General features: G+C 52.4%; 1 protein-coding gene and 1 long non-coding RNA gene across 5 annotated transcripts; one reads left to right on the top strand and one right to left on the bottom strand.

The window, feature by feature from the left end:
- Positions 1 to 901: 901 nt before the first annotated feature.
- On the bottom strand, positions 902 to 4552 carry LOC128815431 (uncharacterized). Of its 4 annotated transcripts, none has more exons than XR_008439637.1 (3): positions 4470 to 4552; positions 1789 to 2094; positions 902 to 1702 (listed from the first exon to the last, which is right to left on the bottom strand). It is a non-coding gene; the product is annotated as an uncharacterized LOC128815431 (long non-coding RNA). The 4 variants fall into 4 exon arrangements; XR_008439635.1 differs by lacking the exon at positions 4470 to 4552 and having other exon boundaries at positions 1789 to 1878; positions 2009 to 3373; XR_008439636.1 differs by lacking the exon at positions 4470 to 4552 and adding an exon at positions 2993 to 3373.
- Positions 3423 to 7782, top strand: B9D1 (B9 domain containing 1). The gene is made up of 7 exons (XM_053992173.1): positions 3423 to 3589; positions 4333 to 4401; positions 4486 to 4597; positions 4668 to 4764; positions 5162 to 5224; positions 6821 to 6888; positions 7489 to 7782. The coding sequence occupies exons 1-7, from the start codon at positions 3533 to 3535 to the stop codon at positions 7608 to 7610; spliced, it is 588 nt and encodes a 195-aa protein (XP_053848148.1). The 5' UTR covers positions 3423 to 3532; the 3' UTR covers positions 7611 to 7782.
- Positions 7783 to 14518: the final 6736 nt, after the last annotated feature.

Raw genomic sequence — 14518 nt, 5'->3', positions numbered from 1 at the left:
TCACACCACAGGGAAGATCCAGATTAATGATTTGAATATTTGATTGAAGTCCCCTGGAGCAGCTTCTTCTGATTCTGCTCTGCCCCACGTGGAGGCACAAGCTGCCGAGGGCCCGTGGCCACGTCTGCAGGGTCTGGTGGATGCATGGAAAACAGCATTCCCACCTGAGTTATTCCCAAAAAACACAGTCAGCCCTGGACACAAGCAGGAGGGGTCCATGCCTGGCAGGAGAAAGAGATTGTTTACCCTCCCCTCTTCTCCCTGCTTTTATTCCTTATGTCCTTATCAAATCCAGCTGTGCCTCTGGGCACCATCTCCCCGGGTCTTCCTCACCCCCTCCCCTCCCTGCCTCTGTGTCAATTTATTCTGACTGGCTCATTAATTCATTCTGCTCGTTAACCAAAAGAAATCTCACCAATGATAACGAGTTCCAATACAAATTAATTCTTCAGGGAAGACCAGGCACTTCACAGTTCCTTGGCAGCGACAGCGTCCGTGCCCAGCAGGGCCCCTGGCATGGGGCTGGTGGCCACATGGACACAGGGATCATCCCTGGAAGTGTCCAAGGACAGGCTGGACAGCAAGCTGGGATAGTGCAAGGTGTCCCTGCCTGTGGAAGGGGGTGGAATTGGATGAGCTTTAAGGTCCTTTCCAACATCCTGGGATTCAGCCACAGAACACAAAACCCACCCGGCTTCACCCAGGTGCCTTCCCACCACCAGGTAAATATATTCACCAGGAATTACAGCAGGAGTACCCCCCTGTGTGTGCTGCTGTGAGATCCCACTCACTCCCTGTTTGATTGGAGCAGCAGGAGCAAAAGGCAGGGAAGACAAAGGGCAGGGAAGCTCCCTGCAGCCTCCTGGCAGGCAGGGATGAGTCAACGCTGTGCAAACAACTCTAAAAATACAAACGCTTTATTGCAGATTAATGACACCATCAAATGTATCTCACTGGCCATTTACCAGGTGTTGATCATAAATATTTGGGATTCGAAATAAACTTTTGTGCTGTGCCACTGTGGTGTTGTTTGTGTCTCTCCCACCCTCCCTGGATCAGCCCTGGGGCTGCTGTGATGGGGCTTGAGCAGGTAAAGGAGACAAAGGAGCTGCTCCTGCTGCCTCCCTGCAGCACGGGGTGCCTTTCCACTCTGTTTTCCAGGGATCTACTGCTCTTGCTGCAGCTGCAGTGGATCAGCCCAGAGCTGGGGTGACACATCCCACAGGTATCCCCTGCTTGCACTGCAGCTCTGCCCAGGAGGAGGAGAGCCCTTGCCTGCCCTCCCCAGGGCTCAACCAGAGGCAGTTCCAGAGCAAACCCAGGGAAAGGGCTCACCACAACTCTCCAGCCTCCCTGGGAGCTTCTGGACCCGGAGCCCGGCAGCCTGGGCAGGTCACGGCGCCTGGGCTGGATTCAGAAGCTCCCAGTGACAGAGCTCCCAGCAGTTTGGATTTTTCCAGCCCTTGGCTCTTGCTGGGAATGAAGCAAACATAATTCCCTCAGCTGTTCCACTCCGTGCCTCCAGCACGGAGGTCAGTGCTGCCGGGACACTGGGAATGGCTCTCCAGGAGCTGGGATCCAACCTGGAGGAGGTGACAAGTCAGTGATCAGCAGGAGCGTGTCCTTCCTGCCCGGGAGCATGACTGCGGCTCCAAACACCCCAGGGAGGCTTCCCGTGAAAATCACAGCATCAGGACAAGTCCTGGAGACAAGGAGAATGTTTTAAACAGCCAGGAGAAACAGCAGCATCACTAAGTAACATCCATGGGGTCACCACCATCCACAAACCTTCATCACGCCTGGAAATCAAACTCTCTGATGGAGCATTAATTAAGTTTTCCAGCAGGATAAAACCACTTCCTTGCTTGGGATTTCACTCTGCTCACAAAGATTAAAAATACAGCTAATTAAAACAAGGCTGGCATGCAAAGAAGGGAAGAAGAATGAAAAGTCTTGTCGTGGCTGGGAGGGGACAGAGTCCTTCCAGATGCAGGTACAGATGACTCACGGCTGCTGAATAATCCCCCCGCTGTCTCTCTGCCATGGGGAAGGTCTCCTGTTGCTGGGAGAACTCCTCCAGCAGCTGTGGATCACCTGCCAGGCAACAAAAATGTCCTGAAATTGGCTCCAAGGTAGCTGGTAGCCAAGTGCAGTGTTAATTAAACAGCCTCACTAGCTGCTCCAGACAGCTGCTCTGCTCTACTTCCCCCCCCACCCCTGATCATTTTCAGTTCAAATGAATTCTTTTCCCTGAAGCATTTCTGAAGGGCTGTGGAGAGAGGATAACATTTCAGGCATTCCCTCCCATCCCTCCTGCTTTCCCGTCCCTTTCTTCTCTTGGCCAAATTTGTTTGGCCTGAAAAAACGAGTTGAAATAGGTACTGACCGAGAACGCATCTCTTGAAATGTTGAAGGGCTTCCCCCCACTCCTGCCACCCTTCCCCAGAGGGTCTGGCAGCAATGAACCACCCCAAAATCCCTCACGGAGAGGGGAAGGTGGCCTGGGATGCGGAAAGGAGGAGAAGGATGAACCACAGCAGGCCGGGGCCAGGCTGGGCATCCTCCACGGCCCTGACACGATCACAGAATCACAGAATAATGAGGTTGGAAGAGACCTCTAAGATCAGCAAGCCTGTGATGTGTGTGGGCAGCGAATTTCGTGGCACAGCCACGGTCCCGGTGGCCAGCACGGTGTCACCAGGCCAGCACTGTCGCAGCAGCGGGCCAGCCCCGTCCTGTCACCATCAGAACAAGTCCCCACCAGCTCCTGCAAAGCCTCAGCACCTCCATCCTCCTTATTTACACACCCACCTCACCCTCTCCGTTTTTAATTAAAGAGGGATAATTAAGCCAGCACCCTGCTGTTCCCTCCTTTTCCCAGCGCCATGCAGACCCAGCGGTGTGAGGGCACTTCTGATCCCCGCCCTGCTGAGAGCTCTCCTCACCAGAGAGCACAAAATCCACCATTTCCCCTCCTTCTCCCTGCAAACACCTCCTGCCTCCGGCCCTTGCCCGGCAGCATCATCTAGCGGCCACGGCCTCCACACGTGGAATTGCAGGATCGGGAATATCCCGAGCTGGATCATCCCAGCCCATCCTGGGATCCCGCCCGGCTCCAAACACCCCAAAACCCCCGGCCTGTGCATCCCTCAGAGCGCTGTCCATGAAGCCCGGCAGCTTTCCATGTCCATATCCATTTCCCATATCCATATCCACCGGTTGGGGTTGCTTTAGGTTTATATTAAATAATTATATTAATAATAAATAAAGTTCTGGACACGTGGCGCTGCGAGGATAACGGGGCAGCGCAGGGCGGGCTCAGCGGCTGAGGGGAGCGGGTGGGACCCGCCCGGGAACACCCGTGCCGGGGGTGCCGGGGGTACCGGGGGTGGGGTGGCCGAGTTTTGGGGCGATTTTGGGGCGATTTTGCGGATCGGGAGCCCCGCGAAGAGAAGCGAAGCGAAGCGCGCCGCCGGGGAAGTTTGGCCGCTGCGCCGCCCCGTCCGTCGCCACGGCAACCGGCGTGCCCGTCATGGCGGCGCCCAGCGTGTTCCTGCTGGCCGTGAGCGGCGAGATCGAGAGCGGAGAGGTGCGGGAGAGCCGGGGACACCGCGGGAAACACACCGGGACAGCACGGAGGGATGGGGGGATCGCCCTGGCCCGGTCTCGGTGCTGCGTCCGCCCGCGCGGGATGAGAATCTGACCTCCCTGAGCCTGGCCGGCCTCAGCCCCAAACCCAACCCGTCCTCATCCCGCCCAACCCTGCACACCCTCAGCGCCCCTCGGCCCCCATAACCCTGCCTGGCTTCATCGCCCTTAACCCACCCCTGTCTTAGCCACTCCCAAACTCAGCCCGGCCTCATCCCCCAAACCCATCCCAGCCTCAATCCCCCAAACCCATCCCAGCCTCAATCCCCCCAAACCCATCCCAACCTCATCCCCCAAACCCATCCCAGCCTCATCCCCCAAACCCATCCCAGCCTCAATCCCCCCAAACCCATCCCAACCTCATCCCCCAAACCCATCCCAACCTCATCCCCCAAACCCATCCCAGCCTCAATCCCCCCAAACCCATCCCAGCCTCAATCCCCCAAACCCATCCCAACCTCATCCCCCAAACCCATCCCAACCTCATCCCCCAAACCCATCCCAGCCTCAATCCCCCAAACCCATCCCAACTTCAGCCCCCAAACCCATCCTGTCTGCCCCAGTCCCGCTGGCACAGGCTGCCCTCAGCACCCTGACCCGGGCAGATCCTCACGCCCAGAAATTCCCGGTGAATTCCCAGTGAATTCCCAGTGAACCCGCCCCTTTCTCTCTCTCCCCCCGCAGTTCCCGGGATTCGATGACCTCTACTGCAAGTTCTCCTTTGTCTACGGCCAGGACTGGGTCCCCACGGCGGTACCGCCCCTGTCCCCACCCCGTGTCCCCTGTCCCCACCCCCGCGCTCGGCGCGGCCCCAGGCTCACCCCCGGCTCCCCGCAGGGCCTGGAGGAGGGAATCTCCCAGATCACCTCCAAGAGCAGCGTCTCGCCCACCACGCTGGTCTGGAACTTCCCCATCGACATCACCTTCAAGAGCACCAACCCTTTCGGCTGTGAGTGCTTTGGGGGGCGCGGCCGCGGTGCCAAACCCCCCCCCCCGTGCCTCACCCCCGTTCCTTGCAGGGCCGCAGATCGTGCTCAGTGTCTACGGGCCGGACTTCTTTGGCCACGACGTTGTCAGAGGTTACGGGGCTGTGCACGTGCCCTTCGTGCCGGGCAGGTGAGTGCCAGCCTGAGCTGCAGGACTCACGCACACCCTGCTCTGGAATTAAAAAATAAATTAATTTAAAAAAAAAAAAAAAAGCTGCCAAAAATCTCCTCGCCGTGCCCCTGTCAGCTCACGGGGATTCTCCAGCAGAGCTCTTTCACCATCAGATAAATTTTGTAAAAGCCCCGAGTGGCCTGGGAAAAGCCCAGATGTGAAGCTCAGTTACTCACACGGTAAATTCTCCTTCCCTCCACTGGGAGTGGAGGAAGATCTGTCGTTCCTGTGCAGACAATCCCTTTTCTGTGGGAAGGGAAAGGACCTGACTTGGCAGGAATTCTGTGCCTTCCTAAACACAAAACCCCTGCTTTTTATCCATTCCTGAGGTTCTGGGCTCTCCTCCTTGTTTCAGGCACAAAAGAACCATTGCCATGTTCGTCCCAGAGTCCACCTCCAGGCTGCAGCAGCTCACAAGGTAATAATTAATGACTTTAATTCATTAAGGAGTGAATTTCTCTCCTGTCCGTAGCCACAAAAGCATTTGCAGCCACTCAGTGGGGCAGAGGTGTGACTGCTCTGTGCCATAATCAATATTCTGTAGGTAAAAATCACAGGTGTCTAAAAAGGCCTTTCTTAAGCATATTAACAACATATTAATTATATCACCAACATATTAACAATATTAATTCTATTAATATATTATAGTAATATAAACATATTTTATTGGTGTATAGAAAAATATATTAGTATATAGGAATAGAACATATTATATTAAAATATAATATAATATAATATAATATAATATAATATAATATAATATAATATAATATAATATAATATAATATAATATAATATAATATAATATAATATAACAAACATATTAATTACCTGCTAACTGCAGGTAATTAATTACTGCCTGAATCTTCTTGGGGCTGTTTGGGAAGCACAGCCACAGGAAGAGCAAACCCATGAAAAAACAATTCCCAATCCAATTTTTTAAAAGAAATCCAAGGTCTCAAAGCCTCTATGGTTCTCTGGGTGATCAAGGAGAATTTTTCAACAATATCTTTGCCACAGAAAGATTCTTCTACCCCAGAAAAAAACCCTGGATTTAACAAAATCTGTATGAAATCAGTTGCAATTTTTTTTTTCCTTAAGGCAAAACTTACCTTTGATTGAAGTAGATCAATAAAGAGAATCAGGCTTCAAAACCCTCCTGGGCAGTCTCACTGACATTCCTCTCGTGGCCTGGATCAATCTCAGCCACCCAATCCAATTAATTAATTAACCCAATTAATTGGTGTTTTGTGTTCAATAATTTGTATTCTGTATTCAATAATTTGTACTTTGCGTTCATAATTCTGTATTTTGCATTCAATAATTTTGGTTTTTGCATTCATAATTTCATATTTTGTATTCATTAATTTGTATTTTGCATTCATTATTTTGCATTTTGTATTAATTGTTTTGTTTTTAGTATCCATTATTTTGGTTTTTTTTATTCATTCATTTGTGTTTTGTAATTTGCATTCATTATTTTGTATTTTGTATTTTTTGTATTCAGTCATTTATATTTTGTATTCATAATTTTGTATTCAATCATTTTGTATTTTGTATTCAATAATTTGTATTTTACATTCATTAATTTGTATTTTGCATTTGTAATTTTGTAGTTTGCATTCAATAATTTGCATTTTCCATTCAATAATTTTTAATTTTGCATTCAATAATTTGCATTTTGCATTCAATAATTTTTAAATTTGTATTCAATAATTTGTATTTTGCATCATAATTTTGTATTTTGAATTAATATTTTTTTAGTTTAGCATTCAATAATTTGTATTTTGCATTCAATAATTTGCATTTTGCATTCAATAATTTTTAATTTTGCATTCAATAATTTGCTTTTTGCATTCAATGATTTGCTTTTTGCATTCAATAATTTTTAATTTTGCATTCAATAATTTGCTTTTTGCAGTCAATAATTTTTAATTTTGCATTCAATAATTTGCATTTTGCATTCAACAACTTTGTACTTTACATTCATTAATTTGCATTTTCCTCCTCCAAGCTGGTTCACGGGGAGACGCCCGGAATTCACCGACCCCAGGGTGGTGGCACAGGGAGAAGGGCGGGAAGGTGAGTCCTGGCAGCTCCTGCTGCAGGGTCCTGGCAGCTCCTGCTGCAGGGTCCTGGCAGCTCCTGCTGTTGGGTCCTGGCAGCTCCTGCTGCAGGGTCCTGGCAGCTCCTGCTGCAGGGTCCTGGCAGCTCCTGCTGCTGGGTCCTGGCAGCTCCTGCTGCAGGGTCCTGGCAGCTCCTGCTGCAGGGTCCTGGCAGCTCCTGCTGTTGGGTCCTGGCAGCTCCTGCTGCAGGGTCCTGGCAGCTCCTGCTGCTGGGTCCTGGCAGCTCCTGCTGCAGGGTCCTGGCAGCTCCTGCTGTTGGGTCCTGGCAGCTCCTGCTGCAGGGTCCTGGCAGCTCCTGCTGCAGGGTCCTGGCAGCTCCTGCTGCTGGGTCCTGGCAGCTCCTGCTGTTGGGTCCTGGCAGCTCCTGCTGCAGGGTCCCGGCAGCTCCTGCTGTTGGGTCCTGGCAGCTCCTGCTGCAGGGTCCTGGCAGCTCCTGCTGCAGGGTCCTGGCAGCTCCTGCTGTTGGGTCCTGGCAGCTCCTGCTGTTGGGTCCTGGCAGCTCCTGGGCTTCCCCAGCGAGCCCCAAACCCCGTGTGACAATCCCTCCCCCTGCCAGTGACCAGGGTGCGCTCCCAGGGCTTCGTGACCCTCTCCTTCAACGTGATGACCAAAGACCTGCACAAGCTGGGCTACGACGTGGGCCAGGGGCCTGGGCCACAGGGGCTGCACGAGCCCTGAGCCCCCCTGAGCTCCCTGGGCCTTCTGAGGGACACTCCAACTCCAAACAACACCAGCCCAGGAGGATTTGGAGTGTCCAACTCCAAACAACACCAGCCCAGGAGGATTTGGAGTTTGGAGTGTCCAACTCCAAACAACACCAGCCTGGGAGCATTTGGAGTGTCCAACTCCAAACAGCCTGGGAGGATTTGGAGTTTGGAGCGTTCAAATAACACCAGCCCAGGAGGATTTGGAATTTGGACTGCTCAACTCCAAACAACACCAGCCTGGGATGATTTGGAGTGTCCAACTCCAAACAACACCAGCCTGGGATGATTTGGAGTGTCCAACTCCAAACAACACCAGCCCAGGAGGATTTGGAGTGTCCAACTCCAAACAACGCCAGCCCAGGAGGATTTGGGATGATGACCAAGCCCAATCCTCTCAGTAAGGTTGAAGTATTGTGGAAATTGATGTTATTGTTAACATTCAGTGTTTTATGGATAATTATTGTATTTTATTCAGTGTTTTTAGGGGTCAGACTGTCTCAGAGTAAGGCCTGTAACAAAATATTTTTATAGCAGCCTTTTGTACACCTTTTTATAGAATTAATGACACACAAAGTTTCAAGTTGTATTTGTTTCCCTGCAGTTAAAACATTGCAAACACAGTTTCTTCTTAGTGGCTTTTTTTTTTTTTTTTTTTGTATTGCACCTTCCAAAAATGGTCCTGTGAAATGCATCCCCCTCTAAGCTCTTTTAGGCTGAATAAACTCTGTTGTATCAATAGATTCATTTGTCTTTCTGCTGCTAAAGGGGTTTCTTTCTTTTTGCCAGGATGTTTTTAAGCCCTAAATCATCCAAGCTCTGCTAGATTTAAAGGTAGAAGAGAAAAAGAAATGTTTCAGTGCAGTGACTAATTGCTGAGTCATTTTCCTGTTTAATTTTGGGCATGTAACCTCTTGTGTTTGACTGCAAATCCCAGGAGAACGACACCATCTCCCTAAAAGGGAACTACCAAGACCTCCAAGTGTAGAAATCCCAGGAAAAACACCCAGGGATGAAGCACAAATCCTCCAGGACACAGCCCAACAAAACACCCAGGCAGAGATTGTTCTGATCCACAGTGGGATGGAATAAATTTAATTTCTGAAAACATAAAGTGGTCACTGGAGCATTGCTGGGAGCAACGGCACCTTTTATATGACATAGAAATACTTCTCCAAACGTTTTTAGGGATAATTTTTCATCTCCTGCCTTGTTTTTGTTGACTCCACACTTCCAGTGGAGTTGTTTTGGCCATTTGTAATCTCTGAACTGAGTCACGTTGCAATCCAAATTCAGAAGCGTTTCCTGTTGGCTCAGAGGAGACTTGAGGAATTTTGTTTCCTTTTCAGAAGTTTGGGAAGCAGGATAAATATCAGTGTTTGGAAGGCTTGGGAGGCAAACACTGAACCTCCTGCTGCTGCCTGAGGACCCAATTTCCCCTGGAGCACAGTTCCTGCCCACATTCCAACTGCAGCAAAGGAACCTGGCACAGCCCAAACCTGGGATTTATTCACAGCCAGCTCCTCATCCTGCTGCTCCAAACCCCTGAATTCCATCCTCATCCTCCAAACCCCTGCATTCCTCCTGTTCCAAAGGAACTCTTGGGTGTTTCACCCCAGTGGCACCAACCAGACCTGAGCCAGCTTCCCCCTGACAGCTGAGGGGAAGGGAGGTTAAAAACAGTGAACAGCAAAAATCCTAAACTCCATAAGACAGGATTAAAGAACCTGGAGGTATTTAAGCTGCTCTCTAAGCATTATTAGGGCTACCTGCATTATTAGGGCTTTTTGCCTATTTCCCCTGGGTTTCGTTGGATTTTGGGGTGGTTTGGGGCTCCTCAATGACTTGAGCACATCTAAGAACTTCACTTACCTTCCTCAAGGGTTGAGCAAGTTTCCTTAAGTTTCCTGTGAGTGTTTCCCTCAGGGCATCACCCAGGGGCTGATGTTTGGAGTTTCCCAAGCCCCATGCCGTTGATATCCCTCAGAAACTTCTCCCAGCAGTGGCCTTGCTGCTGCCTTTGTCATTGCCTGGTTGAAGTCTTTGCTCCTCGGGTGTGGCAGTGTTTGCACCTGGGGGACAATCTGTGAATAAAGATGGGCACCACACCGTGAGCAGAGCAGGGAGCAGTGACAAGGAAGGGATTTAGGATCCCTAACGGTTCATGGAAGTTAAACCCTAGAAGCAGCAGTGCTTTAAGAACAGCCAAATCCCAGTAAAACCCAGCAGCAGGGGCTCGCGGTGATTTCCTCTCACCCAGCTGGAACACCCTGCTCCTTTCCTGGTTAATCATTCTCCCTTCTCTCCAAACCTGCTCTGAAATTCCCAACCCCACAAGAGCAGCACGAGGCTCTCAGCTGGAGCTCTGCTTGGTTCCCCTGAAATCTCTCCCAGACGGTGAAATTGGTCATTATCCTCCGAATTCCAGATGGGCAGGGAAAAAAAAATCCTCCTGGAGAACGAGTTCTGACACAGGAGGGGCTCCGAGGCCATCACAAACCCGGGAGCCTGGGAGGTGTTTGGGGTCTCTGCAGCTCTCCTGGCCTGGAAAGGCTTTGGATTCACTCCAGGGGAGTTTTCCTGCTGTTACCCGGGGAGGGAAACAGCCAAGGACAGGGAGCGAACAGCAGCTTGGGGATCAAACCCTCCAGCAAAAGGAGAATCATTCGGACAATCCTTAGGAATTGGTATTTACCGCCTTTCCTACCAAACAGCAGCAGCAGCTCCTGCCCTCTCGTGGCTGCTCCCATCCTTTAGGAAAGCGCTGGAAGTGATTAATAACAATTAACTCCGGGGCTGAATGAAGAATTCCGAGTTTTTCCCGTTCCTCCATGGAAGTCGCTCCGTGCTGGCTGCCCTGGCACTGCCCCTTGTCCCCGGAGCAGGGGACAAACACATCCCGGGGCTGCTCCACGGGGAGCGGGGCTGAGCCGGGCATCTGAGCATCCACAAGAGGCTGCCAGGCTGCTTTACACCAGCAGCTCTGTGGCAGCTGGGAATTATCTCCATCTGAAAATGAGATGGATTCAAGCTGACAGCAGCTTCTCCCCAGCAGCAGTGTTGGGTTGGGAGCAGGAGATCTGTGAAATGCTCCAAAGGGAAAAAAAAAAAAAAAAAAAAAAAAAAAGAATAGGAAAAAATCAAACACTCAAGCACAGAGCAGTCGCGTTTGAAGAAAATTGGGGATTTAGTTCCAGTTCTTGACAGGTTTGTAGTGTTTCCTCCCATTTGTGCCACTGGAGATTCAGGGGGATAAAGGCCCTGGATCCGTGCTGGACACGGACCTGGGGGGTCACAGGACAGCTGGGGTGGGAGCAGTGGCAGAGCCAGGCTGGGCATTCCCCATTCCCGGGACACCCAGAGCCGGGGAACAGCAGGAACCCCCACCCTGGGCCTCTCCCCTTTGGGCTGGCAGCAGCTGGATGGGCTGGTGGCCCTGGAGAGCCACCCAGGACATCTCCAGGGGGTCCCTCAGACCTGAGCCCCCCGTGAGGGCACTGAGAGCCCCCCAGCAGCCAGCCCGAGGTCCAGGCACACCTGAGCAGCACATCTGCAGCAGCCACCAACTCCAGCTTGGGATGTTTCCCAGGCCAGTCTTCCAAGGCCACACCACCCCCAGCAGGAGCCACCCCGATCCCACCCTGTCCCCTCTCAACACCCACCCTCAGGGTGGCAGAGGGGATCCCTGAGGGCTTTTTCCATCAGCTGAGGAGTCCTCTGGGAGGCAAACGTGGGGGAGCTCAAACCCCAAGTTCTGAGACACTCGTGGATATTTGCAAACCCAAGGAGCAGCCTCCACTTTTGGAAGCAAAAACTCCCAAAGCTGCAGCTCCCACCCGGCTGCAGAGCTGCCAGTAGCCTCCAGTGCAGCCCCACTGGGGCTGGGAGCACAGGACAGCACAAATCCCTCAGAACCCATCCTTTGGGCATGGAAAGCAGGGCTGAGCCCCCGGGAGGGAGCGAGGGAACAACACGAGCTGCATTCCCAGCAGGATCTGAGGGATCCAGCCTCGTCCTTCAGAGGGAAGAGCAGCAGACGCACAGAACTGCTCAAGGTGTCTATTTTTGGCTCCCTATTCAGGCCAGGATATTTAAGTACCCAAATTCACCTCAGAGAATATCATCACTCCATTTAGTGCCAGACTTGCTGATGAAGATATTAAAAAAGCAGAAAAAACCTCCTCCACCATCACCCAGCACAACCCCAGGCAGCCCACGGACTCCGGGGCTGCTACAGCACAGCAGAGCTGGCTCCCTGGAGCTTGGAAAATCCATGAATTTCATTCCATGGCCACAAAAAGCACTTTAGGAAGAAGGCAGACCTGATTTTCGCAGGTTCTAGGGGAAGAAGGACACGAAGGTGTCTGATGATTTTCCATCGCAGGCATTACTCGAGGTGGTTCAGCTGTGGAGAACTCCAGGAGGGCTGGGGATGGATGGGTGGGATTGGGAGGAGGGTTTGGGATGGATGGGTAGGACAGGGAAGGGTTGGGGATGGATGGATGGGATCGGGGTGGATGAGTGGGATCGAGAGGAGGTTTGGGGATGGATGGGTGGGATCAGCCCACGCCGGGTCAGTGTCCTGTGGATGATCCTGGTCTCCCATCTGCTCCAGCTGCCCGGCCCGTGCTCCTCCAGCCCAGCCGCGGGTGCTGATCCCGCAGGCACCAGGAGAGGGGTGGATTCACCCAGGGGCCGCCAGCTCATCTCCACAGGGAAATAAATCCCAGGTCTCTGCTCCAGCAACATCCCCTTGGCCTGAATGGAGCTCTGACCCAACCTCCAGCAGCTCTGCTGGTCAAACTGGGCAGGACCCAGGATGCCATTCCTGCCCGGGAGGAACTGGAAGGGATCAAGCTGCAGAGCTGGCAGCAGCCGTGTCCCAGCGAGGTTTCCTGTCGGGAAGCAGCAGGCAGGGAGCTGGGAAGACAAACTCCACCTTTGCCCTGGCTTTATCCAGGTGGTTTGAGGTGTCATTGATTTTCCTTCACCTGAAATGGGAACGTGTTTGCTCCACATGTGCCAAGAGCAGCTCAGGCAGAGCGATGTGAGCTGGCCTGAGAGGACACAGGTGATCCTGGAACGCTTTGGACAAAGGCCTGGAGTGACAGGACACAGGGAATGGCTTCCCACTGCCAGAGGGCAGGGTTAGATGGGATATTGGGAATAGATTCCTCTCTGTGAGGGTGAGGCCCTGGCACAGGGTGCTCAGAGCAGCTGTGGCTGCCCCTGGATCCATGGAAGTGCCCAAGGCCAGGTTGGACAGGGCTGGGAGCAGCCTGGGACAGTGGAAGGTGTCCCTGCCCATGGGGACATTTGTGGGATTTTATTTACTCTCTCAGGGAGAGATTTCCCAAAACCGTGAGGGTCCCACAACTCACTCTGGGTCTGGGACAGCTCTGGGCTCTCCCTGCACAGCCCCAGGCTGGGCTGTGTCCCCCCAGGGTATCCCCACATTCCTCATTTACCTCCTCCCAATTCCCTATGGATCACCAGACCCTGCCAATGAACCTCCCTGGCAGCAAGGGGAACTTCCAACTCCTCGGCTTCCACTATTACAGGGTACAATCAATCAACAGCAGAACAGCAAAACAGAGCTGCCAGCACCACATCCCACACTGGCTCTTCACCATTCCTAATCCCGAGCCCCCAAACAAGCAGCAGTCCTTAGGAAATCCAACTCATAAATGGGGAAGGGCGACCTTTTAAGGTAACTTGAAAAATATGGGAGTTTTGAACGTGAGGGGTTCATAAATCCCGCTGGTTCCCTGAAATGCAGCTTGCCGGGTGTTGCAGAGGCCGTGCCAAAGCCAGAGCACAAGATGGGCTCAGCCCTTTCCCCACAGTTCCATGAAAAGCAGCAGAAAGAGGCAACACAAACCTCAGCAAAACCTTCGGAAACAGCGGCGTGGGCGAGGGGAAGCCAAAAGATAAATCCTTATCCAGAGTCCTCTTCCTCTGCAGAGCGGGCAAATCCTCCTCACTCCTCTGGAGAGGAAGAGGAAAAGGAAATGTGGGATGGGGGAGCAGCTCTGCAAGCTCAGCAGAAAGCTCGACCACGAGCACAGCTCTGCTCAGCACGGGCTGGGGCAGCTCAGGCTCCCCTGGCTCACACAGCCACCAGAACCCATCAAAATCCACTGGAACTCCCCAGAATCCACCTCCTCTGGAAGAGATCAGAGTCACCTGAGCCATTCCCACATCTTCCATACAGTGAGATTTCACTGAAAACGTGCAGTTCCAAGAGGCAGAAGCAGAATCAGAGAATCCCAGAATGGTTTGGGTTGGGAGGGACATGAAAGCCCATCCACTTCCAACCCCCAACACCTTCCCCTGTCCCAGGCTGCTCCAAGCCCTGTCCAGCCTGGCCTTGGGCACTGCCAGGGATCCAGGGGCAGCCCCAGCTTCTCCAGGGACACTGGAGCATTCCTGGGGCAGCAGCTTCCCCCAGCACCCCTGGCTGAAACCAAACCAGAGCCTTTTCTCCCCAAAGCCGCCTTTCCCACAGTCACACCTCCAGCATTAATTAGCGATCATTGATTAGTGATCAGCCTGATTGGCAGCAAACGAAGCAGGGAACCTGGAGGGGCTCTGGAGAGGCAGCTCCTGCTGGTGCCTGCTAATGAAGTGCCCTTCAATTAACGCAGCCAGGATGAGAGGCCTGGATCGCTCCCAGGCTGGAAGCAGGCGCCCTGCCACGCGATCCGTGCCACAGATCCGTACACGAGTGGGAAGTGAGGACTCCCCAGGTCCTGTCCCAGCTCCCCAGCCCTCCTTCCACAGCCACCTTCCCCACGTTCCTGCCTGGACACAAATCCAGAGCCTCCAGCGAGGCACCGCCCCGAGCTCCCTGCACCGGGGCTGTTCCAGGGGCAGCGTGGT

The sequence above is a fragment of the Vidua macroura genome, chromosome 16 (assembly GCF_024509145.1).
Source record: "Vidua macroura isolate BioBank_ID:100142 chromosome 16, ASM2450914v1, whole genome shotgun sequence".
In the NCBI taxonomy this organism is placed as follows: Eukaryota; Metazoa; Chordata; class Aves; order Passeriformes; family Viduidae; genus Vidua; species Vidua macroura.
The sequence above is the reverse complement of the archived record's forward strand: the minus strand, read 5'-3'. Positions and strand labels throughout refer to the sequence as shown.